Here is a 24,134-nt window from a genome sequence, read left to right as displayed (position 1 = left end):
CACTTTATCAAAATGCTTCACACAAAACACATTCAAATTCCTGCATTCATTTTGCACTCAGGCTCTACCAAGTGCAAAACTATCTATTTCTGCAGTCCAGTTTGCAAATGTTTCAGAGTCCCTTTCAAAACGGATTGAAGTCAAATTCAAAAGCAAATAGGTTGCCGCATCCCCAGTCAGGGAACCGACACCAGCGACCAGAGGGTTTCGCGAGCCAGTGCACTTTCAGTGCTAATCCCAAGCCCAGAAAACTGACTGCTTCAGGAAGGGCATCCGGCATAAAACTGATCAAATTGTGAGAAAAGCTCAATTAGTTAGCAAGATTTTAGACATCTCTTGGTAGACTGACTGTAAAACACAACGTTATTGGTTGGCGTGATAATGTGCTACAATTGGTCAGTGCAATGTGGCGGTTATCCGATTGGCCTGAGAAGACGGTGGGCGAACAGCACCCCTCTACCTCAACACCCTCACACACAATCTATGATCGATTAATGACTGACGCTTAGTAGTGCCTACTCAGCGTGGCTCAAGGTCCCTTTCCAGAACCTTCACACTATCTGTCCCTTGGTAGGAATGAACTTCCAACCTCAATCCGGAGAATCTGTCACTATCTTCAAAAAACAGCTAAAGACCCACCTCTTCTGTGAACACATAACTAACCCCTTAAAAAATAAATAAATAAATACATAATTCTGGCTCTTACACCTCTACTCTGCGCACTTTGCTTCTTCTAGAACTCAACTAAAGATCTTGAAATAGTAGCGCTAATTGTATTGTTCTCTGCTTGATATATCGCTTTGCTTGTGTTTCCTCATTTGAAAGTCGCTTTGGATAAAAGCGTCCGCTGAATTAATAAATGTAAATGTAAATGTAAAACTTGAGCCAGAATCGAAGTATGCGGAAGGGTGATCCGCTGTGGCGACCCCGAATGGGAGCAGCAGAAAGACGGGGAAAAAATCGAAACATCTGCAAAAAATGTACTGTAAATCCCTAACAAAATTATTACTGCTATAGAGACAAAGACGCACAGGGACATGGAGTATTTTACAGCAGAGGGGTATCATCCTCTCCATATATGCAGCAATATCATCTAACTGACTTTTTTTTTTCTGAAATTTTATTGGCCGAGCCACATTCAACACCGCTGTAAAACCCTCGATATATACGCACGCTTGTGACATGACCACGTCACAAGAATTGAATTCTGTATTAATGCACCAAGTTTGAAACTAATAGACCTGTTACACTTACACCATTGCTCTGAGCATAGAATACCCTAATCTTCGCCTGTTATGTTGCTTAGCAAAAAAGGTTACTGTTGTCAGACTGCACTGCACGGAGGAAGAATTGTTTAATGGGAATGTTATTAAAAATAAATGAAATGATTTATTCAACACAAAGCAAAATGCCACTTTAAGGTGTGCGTTACAGTGATTATATCATGGGTAAAGCGGGTTTTATGCACTTCACTTTTATGCCTAAGGACACCCTTGTATACACCTGTTATAAAATCACTGTAATGCATGCCCTTGACTGGCTTATTGATTTTTAAAAAATCCAGTTCTAATTGCATTCTTGGATCCTTCTGTTGAAGGACTGTGGTTTATAAAAGAAAGCAGGAAAAGATAGCAGGCATTTGTGATTGAAAATGATGTGGCAACTCTGTTCATCAGCCCCAAGCTTTTGTCCACATGGAAATGAAAAGTCTGTGATAATCTTCCACAAAATCAGATTAATATCATTAAAGTGCACCTATTATGGTTTTTCAAATATTACCTTTCATGTAGTGTGTTATAGAGCTGTTTGTGAATGCAAAAGGTCTGTAAAGTTTCAAAAATATAAGCGCACACAGGGTTATGGTTATTGAGTCCTAAAAGAAGGAACTGACTCTGAACAGCTGAAGCGAATCATTAGTGATTCCAGACTTACTTCCTGTACTAACCTACGTAGTTTTGTGACAAAAAGCCCCGCCTCTGGTCTTCATCGGCTGCTCGCTTACAGCGTTAGACCAATCACAGACTGGGATATCTGACCAATCAGAGCAGAGTATGCTCTCTGAAAGAAGGAGTTTAGAATGAATCGTTTAGAACGGATCATTTTACGAGTCATTTGTGACACTGGGGGGAAAAAGGTAATGCTGCAATTTAAATTCTGAGCACGTTACAGTGTTTTTTTTATCTTGGATGCATGTAAATCTATTCTATGAGACCTTTAAAACTAAATTAGGCACGTTTCAAAACCATAATAGGTGCGCTTTAAAGGAAAGCAAAGAATATTTTCCCTGATGTAAAGAAAAGAGGGTGTAAGGTGTAATGATGAAAATGTGGTCAAATGACAGATGAACTGCAGAGATTTGATTGTCACTTTTACACTGTACTGTAACTAACTAATAATTGTTACAATCATTAAATAACATGACTACATTTGTGTACCCTCCTGAAAAAAAAACCCCAATAGAAACCCCCTTTGTAATGGTTTTAATGGTTATAGTGGGAACTGTATTGGTTTTAATGGAAACTCTAATGGTCCCTGTGGGTCTCTACTGGTAATTTGTTGCCTTCTATTGGTGGCATGTTATGTCTAGTGGATACTATTAAGGACCAAACGTGGTAATGGTTTTAATGGTTAGCTGATGGTTTGTAATGGTATTTGAGGTGGAAATCATTAGAGCTTCTGTGATGGTTTCTGTTGGGGTTTTTTTCAGCAGGGCAGTACAACAAAAAAATCACCGCATCTATCATCTACTGTAATGTAACTGAGCTCAAAGTGATTCGGCTATTTAGTGGTCTAAAAGGTGATGACGAGCATGATGGCACTGATCGTGGGATTAGCATGAAAGTGTACATTTAACCAAAGTCGAAATACCAACAAGGTAACTTAGAATCTCAAACAAAACAAATCTTGGACACCACTGAAGATCATATATTACTTGTAAAGACTAAAATGCAATGTAGTTCATGGTGGATTTTTCCTTTAACATAAGTAGTGCATTGAGACATGTTTTCATTATTGTAATTAAGGCATATTTTAAAATGAACAGTTGTGCCGAGCTGGGGCTTTTTACAAGAAGTTGAGAGAAGAGTTTTTTAAAAGTGTACCAGGTAATGGCTTTCTTGTGAGCGAGTGTGAAATAGCAGATCTATGTCTTCTTCTATCTGACTTACAAATGTGTATTATTTTTTTTTATATAAATACAAGTAGATAATGACAGCAGTACTATGGAGTATGGTAACTTTATAATGCTTATGTAAAATTTATAGCAGACATGCCATATAAGTGACTCATCTGTGTTACCACACTTCATTTTTATTAAGGCCAATGTGTAGAAAATTAAGTACAGAACATGGAAAGAAGGGAATTGTATATATATGGTGGCCTTTAACTAAGACTAATAATAAAAATCGATATGGTGAAATATACACCAATCAGCCATAACATTAAAACAACTTACAGGTGACAAGAATAACATTGATTATCTCGTTACAATGGCACCAAGGGGTGGGATATATTGTGTGTTGGATGTGTTGGAAGAATGAAAAATGGGTAAATGTAAGGATCTGAGTGACTTTAACAAGGGCCAGATTGTGATGTCTAGACGACTGGGTCGGAGCATCTCCAATACCCAGTAGGTAGGTAGGTCTTGTGAGGTGTTCCCAATATGTAGTGGTTAGTACCTACCAAAAGTGGTCCAAGGAAGGACAACCGGTGAACAGGCAACATTGTCATGGGCGCCCAAGGTGCATTGATGCAAAGGCTGGCCTGTGTGGTCAGATCCCACAGAAGAACTACTGTGCACAAATTGCTGAAAAATGTAATGCTGGCTATGACAGAAAGGTGTCAGAACATACAGTGAATATGCTTGCTGCATATGGAGCTGTTTAACACCAGACCGATCAGATCACCTGCCCACCACAGAAAGCACTTACAGTGAGCATCAGAACTGGACCATGGAGCAATGCAAGAAGGTGACATGGCCTGATGAATCCCATTTTCTTTTTCGTGGGGTTTGCGTGTGTCGCTTACCAGGGAAAGAGATGGCAGCAGGATGCACTATGAGAAGAAGGCAAGCTGGCGGGGGAAGCGCAATGAGTAATGAGTCTTTACTGGTCACATATACACATGCACAGTGAAATTCTTTTCTTCACATACGAGCATGTTAGGGTGTTAGGCTGTTAGGAAGTTGGGGTCAGAGCGCAGGGTCAGAGAGGGTTACAGGCCTTGCTCAAGGGCCCAACAGTGGCAGCTTGGCAGTGCTGAGGCTTGAGGCTTGAACCTCCGACCTTCCGATCAGTAACCCAGTGCCTTAACCACCAGGCCACCACTGCCCCAGTGTGATGCCCCAGTGTGATGCCCCAGTGTGATGCCCCAGTGTGATGCCCCAGTGTGATGCCCCAGTGTGATGCCCCAGTGTGATGCCCCAGTGTGATGCCCCAGTGTGATGCCCCAGTGTGATGCTCTGGTCAATGTTCTGCTGGGAAACCTTTGGTCCTGGCATTTTATGGATGTTACTTTGACACGTACCAAATACCTAAACAAGACCAAGTACACCCCTTCATGGCAACGGTATTCCCTAATGGCAGTGGTCTTCTTTCAGCAGGATAATGCGCCCCTGCCACACTGCAAAAATTGTTCAGAAATGGCTTGAGGAACATGCCAAATAGTTCAAGGTGTTGACTTGGCCTCCAAATTCCCCAGATCTGATCAAATCCAATCAAGCAGCTGCACAAACAAGTCCGATCCATGGAGGCTCGCAACTTACAGGACTTAAAGGATCTGCTGCTAACGTCTTAGTGCCAGATACCAAGCACACCTTGTGGTATAGGTCTTGTGGAATCCATGCCTTGACGGGTCAGAGCTGCTTTGGCAGCACAAGAGGGACCTACATAATACTAGGCAGGTGGATTTAATGTTACGGCTGATCAGAGTATAATCGTTGATATGGTAAGGTTTCCTGTAAGGAGACATTTCACTTTTATGGAAATAGTCCCCGTCGTGTGAAAGTCTTCAGGATAGAGGTATTTGCGCTTTCCAGTTTCTCATTTAAAAAAAAGCTGTGATTTTTGTCTTATTAACTTCATGAGAGAGAAAAATGAGTGTGGTGAGGGAACGAGTGTTTATAGCTGCTATAAACTAAATGACAACTTATCTCATGGATGTAGCGCAACATTAAATGTAATTATAAATGGGTACAAACATGACGTCCTGTTCTTGAGTAAATGAAAATTTTTAACTGTTAACAAATTGCCATGGTATAAGAGGAATAAAATACAGTCTTGATTCATGGCTTACTTGATTATTTGAAATTAAATGGGTACTGCAAATACAGGCATAATTATATGTGTGCATCTATATAACAACAGTATAATTACTTTATATATCATTTAGATCATGATTCTTTATCATCTGTGCTGATCCTATGAAAAGTATAAAAAGCAGGCATGTGTGTGTTACCCTGCTCATTGGCAAGTGTCATGAGAAGCTGGTGTTCCCGTTTGGTGGGTTTGCTAAGCGAGATGAGCCACGGGCCCTGTGGACTGTTCATCTTCCTGGAGAATGTGTTCTCCAGCATCTCCAGCAGCCTGTCACCACGCTCCACACGGAATGTATTCTGTAACACAAACCCACACACAAACACACACATTAAACCAACAGTTATCTGACAACAGTTTGCGCCTGTGTTTTTAACCCAAATGGGCTATCCACGAGGGACAAATTTCCCCACGAAGGACACCCCTGGACGGGGTTTCTATCACAGGGCACAATCACATACACATTCATACACTACGGGCACTTTGGACATGCCAATCAGTTTACCATGAATGTCTGGGGGAGGAAACTGGCGTACCCTGAGGAAACCCCTGCAGCACGGGGAGATCATGCAAACTCCGCAGCAGCAGGAACCGAACCACTAAAGCCACTGTGCGCCCGGGTTATAACGTGTCATTGTATATAAATGAATAAAAAGAATAAAGTAACATGTTCAAATGAGGGAATGTGTGTGTTACTGCAGAACATTCAACTCCTTACCAATTAACACTTAATTTATGCTTTTGTTCTCTTTTTTCCATTTTTAATATAGTGATTTAACTTCTGCTTTAAAGCTGATTCTTACTGTGATTCATTCATTTGCATCCGTCTCACCTGTCTGTCCCTGACAGGCCCAAAATCTTTTCTTCTTCTGATACCATAGTAATTTGTCAATGAAACAAATTTTTAATTCATTAATGAATAACGTGTTGTACTTTTAACCGTATATAGTTACAGTGAATGTTGTGGAACGTCTGAGAAGTTAGGGAACTTGGGCCAAAAGGTGTGGACGTTCTGGATGGTGTGCCAACCCATCGTAGGGCACAGTCGCACACACCAGTTATCACTTAAGTTATAGCAGCTATTAACTCTCATGGCATTTTGAGGGCAGGAACTGTGGACCTATCGCGGCCAGAATTAAATGTCTACACCAAATGAATACTGTAGGATCTGTAACAATGCAGTGTGATGCAGTGCTGCAGTACTGTGCATATTGTGCGATTTGATTTTTGAGAAATTTAGATGGGCCATGCAAGCAAATTCAAAACAAATATTTTTTGTGTGCTGAACGTGTCAAAATAATAGTGCAGCCAGAAGAAATATACTACCTCACTAGACAAAAAGGGACAAGAACGTCTTGGAGCAGGCTGAGCTTCATTTAGCTCCAGACACTGAAGTTTGCTCGGCTGTAGTTGTTTTTTTAAACAGTCTTGTCCACACAGGCGTCTGCTTTGTCACGAGGAAAACCAGCATAATTTGGAGTCTAACTGCTTCAAATCCTACCGAGTCAAGTGGTGATTCATTTGGCCAAACAGGATCTAGAGGGGCCAAGTCTCAGAGGAGAAGTTTGACCTTTATACTGCTGGTAATCATTCGTCGTTCGACCATCATTCTGTATCCCACAATCAGACGATAAGCTTTTAACAGTACATAGAAGTGAAAGTCAAGAGGGAGAGTTTTTCATTACTTAAACAGCCTCCTAACGACCTAACAACCTCTTAAAAACTGTTAAAAATGCCAAAACGACATTTCATTTAGCTATGTGTATTTTCTTCAGTGTTTCATTGTACTCTAACGCTTCAAACAACCAATGGCACTGCATAACTCAAGTTGATAATTATGTCATTTATTCATTATTTTCTTTGCAGCATTTGTTTGCTAATACGTCCTATACCCTGTGGACCCTCCCCTAGTTGGCATGCCGTTGACTGTGGCACGCAGATGTTCAGTGCAATACGCCGAATGTCATGCTGATTGTAATTACATGCCTGGCAGTTGCCATGACGATGAACGAGCACCTCGAATTTTGCTATTCTGGAGTGGGTGCGGACAGGGAGAGAGGTGTGTGTGTGTGAGTGCATTTGTTGTGGCCAGCCTACTGCAGTACCATTGACAGAGAATGTGATTAAAGAAATTGTGCGCTACTGCTGGAAGTGCTGCTACTGCAGATAGCGAGAGCTAGAATATAAATATCAGGAGTGGGACTATATTGAGGCATTAACAGTGTACTGGTGCATTCCCATGATAGGAGAATCTGATTTAGTTATACGATTAAGGTCATTAAATTGGCATAAATGATGACAATTAAATATTAAAAATATTTTATATGCTGTAATATTTTTAAGCAGTGTTCCCTATTTTTGTTGAATGATTATAATGTTCCAGTATGTAGAATGAACTTGGGAAATTCAGCTTTTGGCAATTTGTGCTCTTTAACAGTGTAGAGAACTCTAGAGAAACGCTAGAGTGTGGGTCCAATATGACATTTAATCTTAAGGCTAGTTATGGATTTAACTGTACAGCTCGGCTCAACCACACTCAAGCCAACCAGGACGGCTAGGAACCTTCAACATCAAGAAAATCAGACCCTACCTCACCGAACAGGCTACACAGCTACTAGTCCAGGCTCTTGATATCTCAAAACTGGACTACTGCAACTCACTACTCTCGGGTCTCCCAGCCATCTCCATCAAACCCCTTCAAATGATTCAGAATGCAGCAGCACGCCTCGTCTTCAACCAGCCCAGGAGAACCCATGCCACACCCCTCTTCATCTCCCTCCACTGGCTTCCTGTAGCTGCTCGCTTCAAATTCAAGGCCTTGATGCTCACCTACAAGACCTTGTCTGGAACAGCACCGCCCTACCTCAACACTCAACACTCTCCTGAAGGCTTACGTTCCCTCTCGCAATCTGCAATCAATCAACGACCGACGCTTAGTAGTGCCTACTCAGCATGGCTCAAGGTCCCTTTCCAGAACCTTCACACTAACTGTTCCTCAGTGGTGGAATGAACTTCCGACCTCAATACGGACTGCAGAATCCCTCACCATCTTCAAAAAACAGCTAAAGACCCACCTCTTCCGTGAACACCTAACTAACCCATTAAAAAAAATAATAATCATAAAATTCTTTTTTAAATAATTACTCTGGCACGTACACCTCTACTCTGCGCACTTTGCTTCTGGAACTCAATTAACGGATCTTGTATGGTAGCACTATTTGTATTGTTCTCCGCTTGATATATAGGGTGGCATGTTTATGAAGAGTGCAGTTACTCTGACGTAGAATTACTGTAAGCAGCAGGTCAAAAAGATGCAGTGCCTGGCTTCACGTGGCTCAGACGAAGCATGTCCTAGTGTGGCAGAGGAGAGCTAGTTAATGGGTGAGGATTGGCAAATTAGTAAATTGGGAGAGAATAAGGATTTTTTTTTTAAAAATGTAATAGATAAATAGTATTTCTAAACGTTCTTCTAATGAAATACTTTTCTAATTAAAAACCCGTGTTCTAATTTTCTAATCTTTAAAAATGCAATTACTGTGGTACACCAACAACTCTGAAACAAGGTTATATGGTTATCATCATTTAAATTCATCATCTTGCGCCATACCTAATACACTGTGTATAGGTGTGCATTCTCTTAAGCATTCTGTGCAAGAATGCTGTGTCTAACAGAGACAGTTTTTGTTTGTTTCTTGCTGAAGAAGCAGTGATGTCAGCATGTTAGTGGAGGCACTGATATTCCCAGTAGTTTTACCCCAAATACTGCAGATACACCCCTAATATACGAACAATGGATAAAAATAAAAGTAAAGTAAAATATTACTGCAAACATAAACATAAACATCCAGGTCATTATCTGTAACCCATGCATGTGAATGTCCTCAGTCCTTTAAATCGTTTTGAATCTATTGTCCGTCTGTGGTGCGGATTCTGACTCAACAGAGTACGTCAGCAGACTGTAGAGAGTACTTGAAAAAATACAGTAGCAGAGAAAATCAGGATGTAATTCATAAATGCTAGTTTTCTAAACATGAATCACTGTGGTTTCTGTAGCAGATCTTCTACTGCAGCTTATCCATAGAATTGTCTAATTTATAACAATCCCAAACAGTAAAACATTGATGTCATTCAGTCATTTCTATGTAACCGAACCACAAATTATAGTTGAATACCCCTGATCTAATAGGAGTGAGACAGGAAGGACGGCTTAAACTTGTGTTGTATATCATCACAGGACCAACCACACGCCGAGGTAATCCTGTCAGTCAGAAGCCACTCTCATTCACTGTCATAAGGTAAGCCTGAGGTTTTCACACTCCTAAATAAGACGCTCTGAAAAGGCTAAGGATTAAAAAAAAAAACCCAACAAAGACCACAGTTGAAAACTGATCCATGTGCAAGATGATAGAATTATTTTGCTAGCGAAAGAAATTTCCTGTCTATGGAAATATCAAAATGTGAAAAGGACAAGACAGGTACTTACACAATCAAAATCCTCTGACATGTTGAGGATGACATAGCCTTTTCCTGCCAGATCGCTCCAGTCAACACAAATTACCTAGAAAAAAAAAAAAAGACAGAATGGGAATGAAAAGTGACAGATCGGAGATAGATGTGTCACTGGAAGTGATATCTCACGATTTCTGCTAACATTAGTTACATCATATAGTGAATAATTTAAAATAATTAGCACCATTCATGACTGACAAGCAAGAAGATCAAAAGATTAAAATGTCAGGAGAAATTGCACAAACGTGCCTCATTAAATCCATTCAGTCAATAAAGAAAGCGGAGACTCTTTCCTTTTCAAATGGCTGTGTTTCAAATAACTTAGAGTATAACAGGGAAACAGTACACAGAATTGGTATTTCCTTGGCCTGAATTGTATACTGTAGGGGAAAAATGGTTGTTGTGGATGGATTATTGTTACCATTAGCAGAATGTGTTGCATCAAAAGTTATATGAACATTAAACAGGTCAGAAACTCACAGAACATTGCTAAAAGATTGTGTGATATTCTGTTTTCTGGATTAGACCATTATTGTTTACATTATTCATATTATTACCCTGGTGCTAGTTGTTACATCTTATATGTGATACAGCATCACAGCACTGCGGAGTCTTTCACATGCCATTTGTTTCTATTTAATACATTATTTATATAACTGCATGTTGTTTTATTTCATTAAATCAAGATTTCTCTCCGATATTAATTGTACTCATTTAGTTTGTCCATCTGTTTATATACCCATGCAATCTATCTATCTATTTAGCTATCCATCTGTCTATTTATTTCTCTGGCCATCCATCTATCCATCCATCCATTAATATATCTATCAGTTTATTTATTTATCTGCCTATATATCTATATCCATCCACCCACCCACTCAACAACACCCCCACCCATTCTTCCACCTATCGAGCCACCCATTCAACCACCTTTTGATCCATTCATCTATCTACCTGCGATGCTTCTTGGAAACCATGCAGATAATCAGTGCCTCCTTGCCGAAGCTCAGACTCTTCTGATGCCTCCTCTCCTTCATTCCAGGCTGTCTCAGTGTTAGTGAAGGCCACAGTAGGCATGTCCGAATCTGCTGAAGAAGGTGGCTTCCAAGCAGTTTCCTTATTTTCGTCCTGTTCCTCTGAGTCGTCCTGTTGGGAATCGTCAGGCTGTAAGGGCATTTGGCTAGGGAATACCCCTATTTCTGGAATGGTAGGTGCCTGGGTGAGGATGTTCTCTCTTACATCCCCAAAGTCCTCCTCAATGCTGTCAGCACCAGTTGTGGCCTCAGGCAGGGGGTTGTTTGGTCCAAAGAACCCAGCCATGGGCTCAGTGATGGAGTGTGTGTCTGTGACGGAGGAGTGTATGAGTGGGGCGGCAGCTGTAGTAGACAGTTGGGAGGAAGAATGAAGTGGAAAACCACTGGCCTCAAATTCCCTCTGCCACTGTTCTGGGTCCGAAGCTTTAACCGCAGGGAGGAAGAAAGATGAAGAGGAATTAAGCTTCTTGGGCTCCTTGCGAAGAGTGAGAGATGAAGGACGAGTGGAGGATGGATTATAACCTGAGAGAGGACATGGGGAAAAGGAGTTGTGTATATTGTGTTCATATACTTGTCAGGTAACTGTCATTCATGCTGTGCAATTGTATTCTGGGAAAACTGAGAAGAACAGAGATTAGAATGGCGAATAAGAAAGGAAATAAAAGAGCATGGATGGATGGATGGATGGATGGGTGGAGAGACAAAGAGATACTATATATTATACTATACTTTTTAATTCCCCCTCCACATTCCATTGCTATATTTCACAATTTTATGTAGTCGCTGTTGTTTAGACAGGAAGTGCAGTGAGTCACAGCAGTATAAATTTCTGCATAATAAAGAAAACCAGCTTCCATAAACCGAGCCGATATATTCACAGTTATCGAGCTGACACCATTCTGAAGTAAACAAATCATAATGCGAAAAGCTGTTTACTGACAGGATAGGAAAGGAAGGAAAGAAAGAGAGAAGAAAGAAAGAAAGAAAGAAAGAAAGAAAGAAACCAACAAAAGATGGAATTGGGAGAGAAGAAAAAAGAAGAAGAAAAAAGCGAGAATATAAAAATGTATCCTTAGCACTACAGCTAATGCCTTAATTAAAAATATTAACACAAACGTTTTTCTTGGACAAACCATTTTAGCACAACTAGAAAAGTACCAAAGGAAAGTTCTAGCTGTCAGTACAATTTGCTCACACCAACATATTCAAATCCCAAGAAGGTGTGGGGAACATACCTGTTAGCGCACACATGCACACACACACATGCACGCACACATACACACACACACAAAATCCTCAATAAAGCTGTGCCCACATGCCTGCCTAAACTACCATGTCTGCTAATAACTTAGCAAGTAACTAATTCAAGCACTACTGTTAGATAAAGTGGAGCTAATCACATTACCTTAGACATAATACACAGTATCTATATATTATGGTATTGTAGCAGCTTGGCTGTTAATTTAGTTGTGAATCGTCTCTAACAGTGGTTTGGTCTTCTATGCTTTTACTATGAAACTCATTTAAATTTACATTACCAATACACTTTCTATCATAGGCATTAATTGCAAAATAGGTGTGTGCAGATAGCTAATTCTATAGATTTATGACAAAACCAGTGCCAGCTGGAATTAACTGGCTATCAGGGCTAAGCCCTTTAACTCTTTCAAGTATGAAATACATTTAAAAAATACCCATCATCTTGGATTGTGGATTATTTTTTGTCATTTTGTAAAAACATGAACCACTAACAATCAAAAGAAGAAGGAGGGGAAAAAAATACAGAGAATGATATCATGTAAAGGCTGGGGGTGATTTCTTTCTAGCCCAGAGTGTAGATTCACACAACCTATCAGTGACAGTTTAAACTTAATAAAAGTCCCTTTAGTTTCATGTTCACTGGAGCTAATTTATTTAAGCCTGCTTCGCTGATTCATCCACAACAAATTCATCCACATCAAAACGTATGTGAAATACACTAGTGGGTGCAATAAACATTAACTACGTGGACTACTTTCTCAATCACTGATTTTTCCAAATGCCTTCAGAGAACCTTTGGAGAAGTAAATAGCAACAGTAATGTTTTCCTAATAGAGACGACGATTTACTATGAGGTAGCTGCTTTATATTAGCTCTCCCATTCAATATGGTGACCAGCCATCCCTGGATAAGGCTATCGACTGGCAACACGTGTATGTGTGGTAACATTATACTGGGCACATGGGCAAATGGTAATGGTCAGAGAAGTGTGTCAATGCTGAATAAGAAAATATTTTCAAACCTGTTTGATGATTTAGAGCTGTGATTACAACTTTACAACGAATGTACACTCTTGAATAGAGAATAAAACAAGGTGGAATGAGTTAACGCAGGTGCTTCAGCATAACTGGCATCATGACAGCAATGCGACACAAAACTGCAGGCAGGTGTTAGCTGAGCACGTGTACTATGGCTCAGTTTAATACACAAATTACAGCAGATACAAAAGAAAAAGCCAATCTATGTTTGCAAAAAACAAACTGGTGTTTTTTCCAAGAAGATTAGACTTTGTGTCGTGCCTAAACCTGCAAGCAGATTCCAGCAGACAGAGACTTCAGAGATTCTCCATTCACCACCCAACACAGAAAATCTGGTGGACAGCACTGTTCTATGTGCTTTCATTTTTTCACACTCTCTTTATCTCACACACACACACACACACACACACACACACACACACACACACACACACACACACCCCTGCAGACCAAGTTTATACTGGAAAGAAATTTGACAGAATGAGTGCCTCAGTGGAAACCACCTTTACAGGGCAAGCATGTTAGCTAAAAATATTTGAGATATCTATTTTTTTTTTTAGGGGCATTAAATCCCACACGTCTTGGCAAGTCTTGATAATGTATCCGTGTTCAATCTTTCATCCTTAATGCCACACTGCAGAACCACAACTATGCGTCAAACGTAAGAGCGAATAGCAATACTGCTTAAACTGTTTAAATGGAAAAATCCATTCTCAGAAATAAGTGAAGGAAGGAAAAGTTATCATCACCCTCTAAAAGCTAACCGGAAGTAGAACAATCGTAATTATAAAGTGCAAAAAGCTTTTTAGCAGACATTTTCACTAGACTAATTGCTGTTTTGACATTCAGGCAATATTCTAGCATGGGGACTGTCAGCTCAAGATGGTGCTTCGTCAGATGAATGACAGTTATTAGACCACTTATGCTAATATTGATGAGTCATGCTACAATATGACACACTTTTCTAGCTGCATAGAGGAATGGTCTGGAAATGCTTTTATGGCTTACCTAAGAACTGAGATATACATTTTTTTAGATACCCATATGACACTTCGACACATCTGGAGGACTATGACATTAGTTTCCTCTAACGTAATGGACTGCTCTGTTTTCAATAAGGAAAGAGGAATTGTGCTAGTCTTATATTAATTTATGCCCTGACGTGCAAGAATAGTTCTGGGTGATTCCATGATTGGGGTCCCGTTTATGTCCAACTAATATTACAAGTATAAATACGTATGTAAAGGCTTTTTAAACATAGATGAAAGAAGTATCCTTCACAATAACCTATATGCAGGTTTTCAGATATCTCAAACAACATTTCTGCCAACTATAACTACAATTTACTTATATACGATAATTATATTTAATACAATCATTTAAATGATATACAATACAATCATTTAAAATACTTCATAATTCATATTATTTTTGCAATCATTTGTGAATACAGTTATCATCTCATGCTTGAAACATCCTTTTCCATGAGTCATCCATTAAAGGTTATGATAAATCTACATTTTAATACATGTCCCATAAATGTCCTACGACATTCTCTAAACCCATTTACCTGAACATATTCACCCCTACAAAATATGTGGAATATTCCACAAATTGCATGTTCAACAAGAAATTGCATCATCTGAATTTCCTGAAGGTCATGTCCAATTTTTACCAAATTTCAATGATACTGACTGGTGAGGCCAGTCACAATGTTAAAATTTCAATGCCATTTAGTTTCAATGTTAAAATTGTTTAATTTTGTTTAGTTTTTATGACTTATAAGTGTTAAATGGCACCCCAATTGTGAAATCACCATTCAAGAGCTATAGGTCTACAATATTAACATAATTCCACATTAAAAAAGTCCACATTTTAAAGTGGTCGTGGAAGGCGCAGCTTTATAAATACCTTACCCATGACCACGATTCACACGCATTCAATTTAAAACACTAATGAAAGTATTGCTTTGATTCAAGCTGTACATACCTATCAAAGAATCAGCATCCAGACTGGAGTTGAACTCTGCCTGAACATCCAACTTTCGCAATGCCAAAGGACCCTTATTCTCCTCACTGTCCTCACTGAAGAACCCAGAACTCTCTTGGGAACTTTCTACCAAACCAGGCATGGCAGGATTTTCTGCATCCCGAAGGACATCATGTTCAAGACCAACAGAAACATCCAGAATGGGTTGAGATGAAGCAGAGGCGCTGGACAGAGGTGTTGGACTGCCATTAAGAACTTTAGAAAATGTGATGAGCATGAGAGAGGAGCCTGAAGAGAAAAGTGAAGAAATTATGTTAGAATAATTGGGGGGGGGGTTTACAAAGTAATCCTGAAGCTTAACAAATTCGGGTAGACCTCCAGATGTAAGCAAACAGTCAGTTATAAGACTGTAAAAGTCCTGCAGCAGTGATACAATTAAGAGCCAGATAACATGTTATGCACCAATATTTATGAGCATTTGTAATTGCTTTCTTTGTGGTAGCTGTTGTCTGTGCAGTGATATTTGTGTAAGAATAGTAGATAAACCTAAAGGTAGGGTAGAAATTAGTATGTTCCCCTTTCTACAAACACATTCAGAGATCTTTTGAAATGAGTCAGCTGCTTGAATAGGAATTTGTATTCATAACTGAATTATAGCTGTGACAAATGAAAGTAAGGACACAACAACAAGTGACCACAGTCTAACCTACCCAGCAACACGTCTAGCCCCAGCTGGCCCCTGATCACAGATGGCTCTGTATCAGATTATCTTGCCATTTGAGACAGGTCGATTCTCACTTATAGTACAGGGTCACTGGGGGATTAGAGTTAGCGTTAGCATTAGCAAATTAGAGGTGGAACTTGGGGTACAGGCCACAGCTGCTCCTCTGCTTTGTTCCACCAGAACTGAGATATAGGTTTAGTTCACTATGTCCAAACCTCCAGATGGTGGCTTTCATGGCAAGTAAAACTGCAGTGAGGTAAATAATAGCATGGATGTTTTAAGGAGCTGAGGTGGTCATTAAAAAATGCTCAGAGTCAAAAGTCAATTGAAATGGATGCCATCTAAAAATGATTATATTGCTTGGTATTCTGCTCAAATGTTTGCTACTACAGAACAAATTAACACTAAAGAATTAAAATTAAATTTAACACTAAAAATGCCTTCCCAGTATTCCAAATATAAATCATTAGGGGGAGCTATGTAGGAGTTTAGTTGTGTTTTTTCTAAAGCTCAAATCAAATTGTTACAAATTGAGCAACCTGAAAAAAACATTTGATCTTCCATGCATGCAAAACTAGCTATCTAACTTCACTCAAGTTATTGATGAACAAAATCTTGTTTATTTTACATAAATCTGTGACAATATAACAATGGTAATCAATCACAGATATGGACATTTTACTCCTGCCTGTCTAATTTAGTAGCAGTTAACTAGGTAACTGGTTGGCTATCTATCTTATGTGACCAATTTAATACAATTGTACAGCAGCAGTGAGAAATGTCATTAAATACAAGATGATAACTGAACTATTTCTGATTTTGGAGAATCGATGGCTCCCATTTGTAATCTGAGTCAATTAGAGGTTTTTGTAATAGAGCAGTACACCATAACATCAAAGACAACAACAACAATCAGAAGATCACTAGGGTAGGTGGACTTATGTTGTTAAATGGCCTCAATGTGTGTGAATTTGTGTGTGCATGGTGTCCTATGATCGACTGTTTTTCCATTCAGGATGTACTCCTGCTTCATGCCCAGTGGTCTTTGTATAAGCTTATATGACCCTGCCCCGGACAACATATAACATGGACTATATACCAAATTGCGGGTTTGAGAAGGAAAATATACATCACTCATACATAAGAGTTAGCTATCTAGTTAGTTGTTAAAGACTAACATCGAGGCATCAATTTTTTTCCCCACATTGTACCTCGAAAATTACATCATTCTGAGCTCAGACTTGCCACTTCCGAGGTAAGACGAATACAACATGAGTATAGAAGCTCATGTCCAGAGAGCTGAGTAGCCATTAAGATCATACAACAGTGCTACATAGATCATTGAGAAGCGAGTCCAGGGCTTTTAGGATACTGGCAGAGGCTATAACTTTCCGGCAGATAACATTAAGGTAACAGAAAGGACTAAATTTTCAGTGTTACATAGGTTGCCAACCAAGACTATTCAATGGGAACCCGACATAAGGAGAGGGATCAGTGGTTGACAAATGGTTTAGATGCAGTGGAAAGGTATGAGACTCATCAGACTTTCAATCGGAGAGGGCTGTCGATGACAGAGGACCCAGATCAATCCAAACCAGAGGGTACTGTCAGGAGAGTATGTTATCCACCCAAGATCTTCTACTGTGACTTCCATCCAAAACTATGTTTTCAAGCAACACTGGTCCATTCAAAATAACCCAATGTATAGTTAGGGTGACATACAGACTTCAGTTACCCATCACAGTTCTCTCCTTAAGCCTGTGGTTCCAGGCCCAATGCAAGATGCTGTCCCTATTGGGTCCCTATTGGCTATTGGAAATTCCACCATCACCTGTAAGGGTTTACAGAACCTGTGCCATGAGAGACCTCCTGTACGCCCACAGGAAAAGGGGACAGCTCCAGAAGAGTGCTCTTGGGGGCCTTTCCAAGGAGGTTTTGGACTCCTTCCTAGATTCAGAATTCTACTGCAGCTGCCCGGATCACCCAGCACCCCATAGACTAGATGATCATTTACTCATGGTTTTGTCACCTCAGGAGCGGCTTCTAGGAGGGGGGGAGTTCAGTAACAAACTCCATGTCTCAGCAAACCATGCAGACACCCTTGGTGTCTTGTGCTGTTGCACTATCTTGACCAGAATACTAACACCTGCAGCTTTCATATTCAAGAACTCACTCTTTCCGCAGCATTGCACCTCCCGTGGGCTCTCACTCCAGCATTTTTCTAGTCACGCATTCCTAGTCAATATTCTGTGACAAATTCTCTTTTTAAACCTTTTAAGTTCTCTAATCTGTACCTGTTTCCAAGTCAGTTCTGAAGTTCAGCTTCAGATCATTATAGTCAGTTCTCAATTGTGTGTTTGTTTCTGGGTTCAAGTTTGATATGTGAACTCCTGCACTAGTGTCCAAGTCTTGTCTCATTGTAACCATTTTAGGACACCACTGGAACTCATTAGTATGTCTTTTCTCATAGAAACAAAAACGCTACATTTCCCCCCATGTAATACATGTATGAGCTATTCTCAATTATGGTCAGATTGTTAAAGCGACAGCATATACAACTTTAACTTTTGGCTTGCAGGATAGTTTTTCTTTCCAAACCTGGCTTTCAATACAACACACTTGTGCATACATAGTTCCTTTCTCTGTTCTATTTTTATCTGATTCCACCATAAATGTAAAAATATATACTTTGCTCTTAGGCATTATGACACATCTTACTTGCCTGCCCTAGTTTTCAAACAACCACTCATGACCTGTCTGGACCTTGTTTGCTAACAAATCAGAGCTTCCAGAGCTTTAAAATCTCATTTTTCAGTCTTTCTTGCATTTCACTAATGTCTATGTTGTTGGGCTCTACATAACTTTAAAAATAAATGCTGATTCCCCCTGACCTTAATAGGTTATATGTCTGCACTGTGGTGTCTATCTGACTTTGCAGCAGTGTGTAGGTGGCACTCTGGAGACTAAGGATAGAGGCTTGTACAGTATCCAGAGTTGCTGAGTAACCAGTAAGACGATACAACAGTGCTGCAGTAAAGAGATCTGAGACATTCCTTTTCAGTGTTTTTTTTTTTATTTTATTACTGCAGGGATTGAGACCCATCTCACTTTATTTGGAGAGTAAAAAAAATGATAAATAACCACCTCTGAATGAATTGTATTGTAACTTAATTAGTGAAGTTATAGAAATCTATACCTCCTTATACCTCCTAAGGAATGTAGTTTAAAAAATCTGGCTGATCTCTCAGAATTGTACCTAGGCTATAGGTGTACATGATTTATTTATTTATTTATTTTATCAGCATTAGCTTGCAATATTTCTCACATTTTTTATTTACCCCTGTGGTTGTCGAAATAAATCCCTCCTCTTTTCCACTTTCATCTGAGTGGAAAACCCTAAGATTAACTATCATTAGCTATGCAAAATGACTACACTAAAATATCAATATAACACAAAGGATGGGCCATCCACAATGTATCTACTATCTATCTATCCAGCTGCACCAAGCTTTACATTTGTTTTTACAGTAATCAGGATTTCATGTCAGCCATGGTTTAATGCTGACCTTAACTTTGAAATGAATTCAGATGAACTGAAACTCCAATTAAAATGTCAGTAATAGATTCATTTGGATATTGCATCTGAAGTGGATCAAATATTTATTTAGATGTTATGTACTTACAGTTAATTGCCAATATTTGGTGTACTGTAGGAACATTTTTTATTCTGAAAGCAACGTTATTATGCTATTTAAAGTCAAACAGGAATTAAAAAGTAACAACTGACCCCAAAATAAATATATATTTACTGTTTGCTGTTTAGATTGGCGATTAGATTGGCTGTTAGATTGGGTTACTTTGGTGTAACCCACCCCCAGGTTGTTAAAAATATATTATTTTTCAGGCATGATTTTACCTGCCACCACACCCAGTTTCTACACAACCATTTCTGGCCTCTATCTTTCACTCCCAGTGAGGTTTGCTAACAATGTCCTTGTGCATATCTTCCAGAGTCTTCTACATTTCAAAGCTTCTCTGAGAAAGGAGACCACCTGTACTAGGACTGCTGTGTCTGGGGAATAGGAAGTGGTATACATAATCAAGCTCTTTGAGGTCAGTTGAATATATGAAAGCCGAAAGAATGAAGAGTCTCTGCTGAATGACTTTTTTTTTTAGGATTACTTGTTGAAAGTAATCTTATACCAGAAGGAGAATTTTTTATCATACCACTGAAACTATGGCAAAAGAAAAATCCTTTCCACAGGCATTCTTTCAAACTTATTCTGTCTTTCACATACACAAAAAAAAGCCTATCGTTATTTATTGACCATCAATGTAGTTACATGAAGATCAATAAATGATTACTTGTTCATTAATTGCATGATGAACAGCATACAATTATTATTGACAGCAGCACATAATACATGCTTTTATTACATCGGTATTATTAAAAACAAATATAAAAAAGTAAATCAGTTCGTTTTAATCTGGATTTGATGAACGCCAGGTTCTCAGAACCAGATTAAGCCTGTCCCCGGAACTAAAACTGCTGATTTTCCATCAAATATTTAGCATAAGATTAAGCTTAATCCTAGGTCCAAGATCCTAGCTCTGGGGATTTTCTATAAAGAAGCTCACACTAGCACACACTACCCTTTCTTTCTGTAATCCGTGTTTGCATAAATGAAAGTGGCACATGCAGTGGAGCCTTTTAGAAGTTGGCTTTAGTTTCATTCCAGTCACAACATGTCTGCTCTCCACCTGTTTCTTCTGAAAGACAGCTGAGATAATTTTACCTAGTATCCATGCATCAAGGGTGAAGGTATGTCTTTGAATAGGGTCAAATGTGCATTCTGCATTTGTGACATATCTTTATACTGTCTGTATAGTTTATTCTAATAAGCTGCTCTGAATATATTGATAACATTGAAATGTTATATTTGAGAATTTACGTTTACATTAACAAGTGAGTTGAGTGAGTCAAGATGCGGCTTTGCTTTCACAACCTTCCGATCAGGAGTACAGAGCCTTAACCACTGAGCCATCATTTTAGGCATGTCATCATCAGGTTGTTGGCTAAGTAAAATAATGCAATTAATATTTTGGTGAAAAAGATCATTTATACAAATTGTCTCTCAACACAAATGTAGCTGATCAACTAAGACATGTCTGTTTGCTTCTTAGGTTTTCAGCTAGAGCTATTAGGGCTATTGGCTATTGTAACCAATAAGCAATTACAATCTTACACAATATATTGAAATATCTGGCCTAAACAATGCAGACTTGCTGGTATGGTATAGGTCACAGTATGATTTAATGTAACCTATAAAAATAAATAGTGTACAAAAATGTGGTATCACTATAAGGAATCACTGTTATACTTACCACAACTAGGCCCCGCCTCCCAAAGTTTGATATTGTAACTGAAAGCTGTAATGTGGATTATATTTCAACAATCTTTTATTGAAAATGAAAACATACTGTAAATACTAACTTGACGATGTCGTTTGACTTCGAAATACGTTTTGGCTTAACAATATGGTTCCCGATCTTTAAAAGTGCATATAAGTATTCCTTTAAAGTATTACTCTGAAGGGTAATTATGGTTCAAATATGTACCTTAAATCTTTTTTATATGTACACTATTATGCATGGTTCCTGGTAAAAGAAGCATATCAGAGGTATAAAGATAAGGGTACCACCCCAGCTACAAGGAAAGGTACAGTTTAGTACCCTTATTCCTGAGGGTGTTGCATTAGTGGGAAACTATTTTTTCTTTAAATATTGTTTGCATAATCAGTCATTTAAGCGCAAGTATCTTTGGACTAGAAAACATCCTATGGCACATTCCATTTTGCAAACCTTATCCATTTTGTGACAAATACAGCTGACCATTTAACAATTCGTCAAAAAACAAGAGTCGTCACTTCAAGCCGCCTCAATGGGACACTTATCTATTCTCAATCCGAAATCAGCTACCATATACTTGGTGTCTCCCATTTTGGACCCAAATTACTTTGTCTCTACACAAAAATGCTGATTGCATCTAACCTGAATTGGTTGTCTGCCTGCACCACGATCTCGGCCTGACTTTGCAGCAGTGTGTAGGTGGAGGATGGAGATTTATAGTCTCTGGTCCAGGCTATGAGCTTTCTGCAGTGGCCATAAACATTAATGAATGAACAAAGTAGTGGACAAGGCTACGGGGTGGCTTGCACCTATTGGTAGTGAACCACAGAAACCTCTACCAGGCTTATATTAGGTTAGATTGAGGGTTTATTTTACTGCCTAGAGTTGCCAAATATTATTCACAATTATACTCCAATTACATTCCACTACATATATACGTAGATTATGTGGAAATAAAAAAGACAAACACAGTCTGCTTTTCGTGTTAATGAACAGCAAGAAGATGACTCATATCTGGTTTAAGGTAAGATACGCAGCAAAGCATTGCACACAGACAGACAGACATTTCAGTCTTGTGTTTTACCAACTGTCTGATTGTTGTGTTGGAAAGTTGGCCAGAGCAGCCAAAACACAGTATGGCTTTTGACCAATGCAGTCTGTGATTAATGGTGGCCAATTCTTTGGACACAAAAACAAATCTGAGGCTTTTTTTTTTTCTTCATCCAAGAGTAATCGTCTATTAAACACTTTCCAAAAATAAAAAAGGTACTAAAACTGCACCGTGTCACTGGAGTGGTGCACTCAAGAGGTGCCAAGAGGATGGATTTTACTTTAAGATAAATAACAGGAACAATATTGCAACTCCACCTTTTTTGTCAGAACAACCTCTCAAAAAAAAAAAGAAAAAAAAAAGGGTACTAATATCTGCCTGCTTGGCTGGCACCCTCAAGGGTACGTCTATTGTACCGTTCGTAGGCCTACGTATGGTATCTTTTCTACAAAAGGTGCATGTCATGTCTTGTTTAATATGAAATATTTATGTGCCTGAAATTATTTTAAACCTACACCACATTTCCTGGTAAAAAGATACATATTAAAGTTCTAAACAATGTACCTTTGATGGTACCATCCTAGACAGAACAAAAGCTAGAGTTTAGTACTATTTATTTCTAAGAGTGGAGGATGTATAGATAAAATATCATCCATGTGAATAGATGCACTGAAAACAGCTTGTGTGGCTGTAGAAACATTGATCAAATCTAACATTTATCAGATTGGTTTGGATATATATATCTACATATATGTATGTATATATGTAGATATATATGTACCTTGACTATGAAAACTATGAAATGCACAGATCCATATCTGCATTTTGGTGGCACATTAAAAACATTCATATTAAGAAAGATATCATGCAAGCATTAAAAAAAAAAAAAAAACAACGTATTAACTAACAAATGTATGATCTTACCTATGATGAGGTGAGGAAGAGGAGGACGAGGCATGGTTGCAGATTCAACACTAGATGCACAATCAGAGAGAGAGAGAGAGAGAGAGAGAGAGAGAGAGAGAGAGAGAGAGAGAGATGGAAATCCTTTTGATACTAAGCTGTGTTTTGGTGCTATCCTAACGCACTGAAAGCACAGCAGTGAGGGACATGCTGTGCATCTGAAGGAGCAGGATGGAGATTAACGGAGTATCTGCAGCACCTCAGAGCCGATCGCTGTCTCAGTGAGCTGGATGTGCCAAAGCATGACCACGCAAAGATTTCACACTCGGCACAAAAAGACTCGCATCTTCAGATTTATGGAAATTCAGGATGACTTGCGAATGGTATGGCTGGGTTTAGAGTATATTCTGGATGCTTCGCCCCTCCTGCGACGCTCTAATGTTCTGAGAGGTGAGCATGACTGGTGCTGGGTAAATCTTTGAACTACTCGAGTTAAAAGAATCGACTCGCGAGGTGAACCGACACTTTTGCAATTACAACGTTTTTTTTCTTCTTCTTCTTCCACCGTGTTAAGGTCCTTTATTAATAGATCGCTCAAGGGAAAGATAATACGCTTGCATGATTTCTTATTCGTGATTAAACCTGATTATTCTCTCTCACTGTTCGTTTTTAGACGCACATTTAACGTTACACAACTTGAATGTTGTTTAGTATTTTTTTTTTAATGTCGCCTGTAATATTTCTTCTGAGTCATGAATCGTGAATCAGGACGAATCAAAGGTGGCATTCAATTCACTCGCTTTCGTTCAAACCGCTTTGTTAGAAAGAATCGATTCAGTGAAGAGAATCATAATGTTCATCAATATTGAGGTAGCTTTACGAGACGCAGTGCACTTAAAAAATCCT

The 24,134-nt window shown here is 39.0% G+C and overlaps 1 protein-coding gene across 2 annotated transcripts in view; it reads right to left on the bottom strand.

Annotated features, from left to right (window-relative positions):
- The window catches only part of podxl2 (podocalyxin-like 2), a 29,101-nt gene extending 5,264 nt beyond the window's left edge, over window positions 1-23,837 (bottom strand). The window contains exons 1-6 of one of the 2 annotated variants that reach the window (XM_017496534.3): window positions 23,488-23,837; window positions 23,250-23,299; window positions 15,142-15,429; window positions 10,776-11,377; window positions 9,796-9,870; window positions 5,455-5,611 (exon numbers count right to left, since the gene is read on the bottom strand). In XM_017496534.3, the coding sequence (XP_017352023.1) occupies window positions 5,455-5,611; window positions 9,796-9,870; window positions 10,776-11,377; window positions 15,142-15,429; window positions 23,250-23,283 (1,156 nt within the window). In that variant the 5' untranslated portion in view covers window positions 23,284-23,299; window positions 23,488-23,837. Of the gene's footprint in view, window positions 1-5,454; window positions 5,612-9,795; window positions 9,871-10,775; window positions 11,378-15,141; window positions 15,430-23,249 lie in introns of both variants that reach the window. The other variant, XM_053674187.1, reaches the window with a different exon arrangement.
- Between the last annotated feature and the right edge of the window lie 297 nt (window positions 23,838-24,134).

This window comes from Ictalurus punctatus, chromosome 21, assembly GCF_001660625.3.
Source record: "Ictalurus punctatus breed USDA103 chromosome 21, Coco_2.0, whole genome shotgun sequence".
Classification (NCBI taxonomy): Eukaryota; Metazoa; Chordata; class Actinopteri; order Siluriformes; family Ictaluridae; genus Ictalurus; species Ictalurus punctatus.
This window is presented reverse-complemented; position numbering and strand designations above follow the sequence as displayed.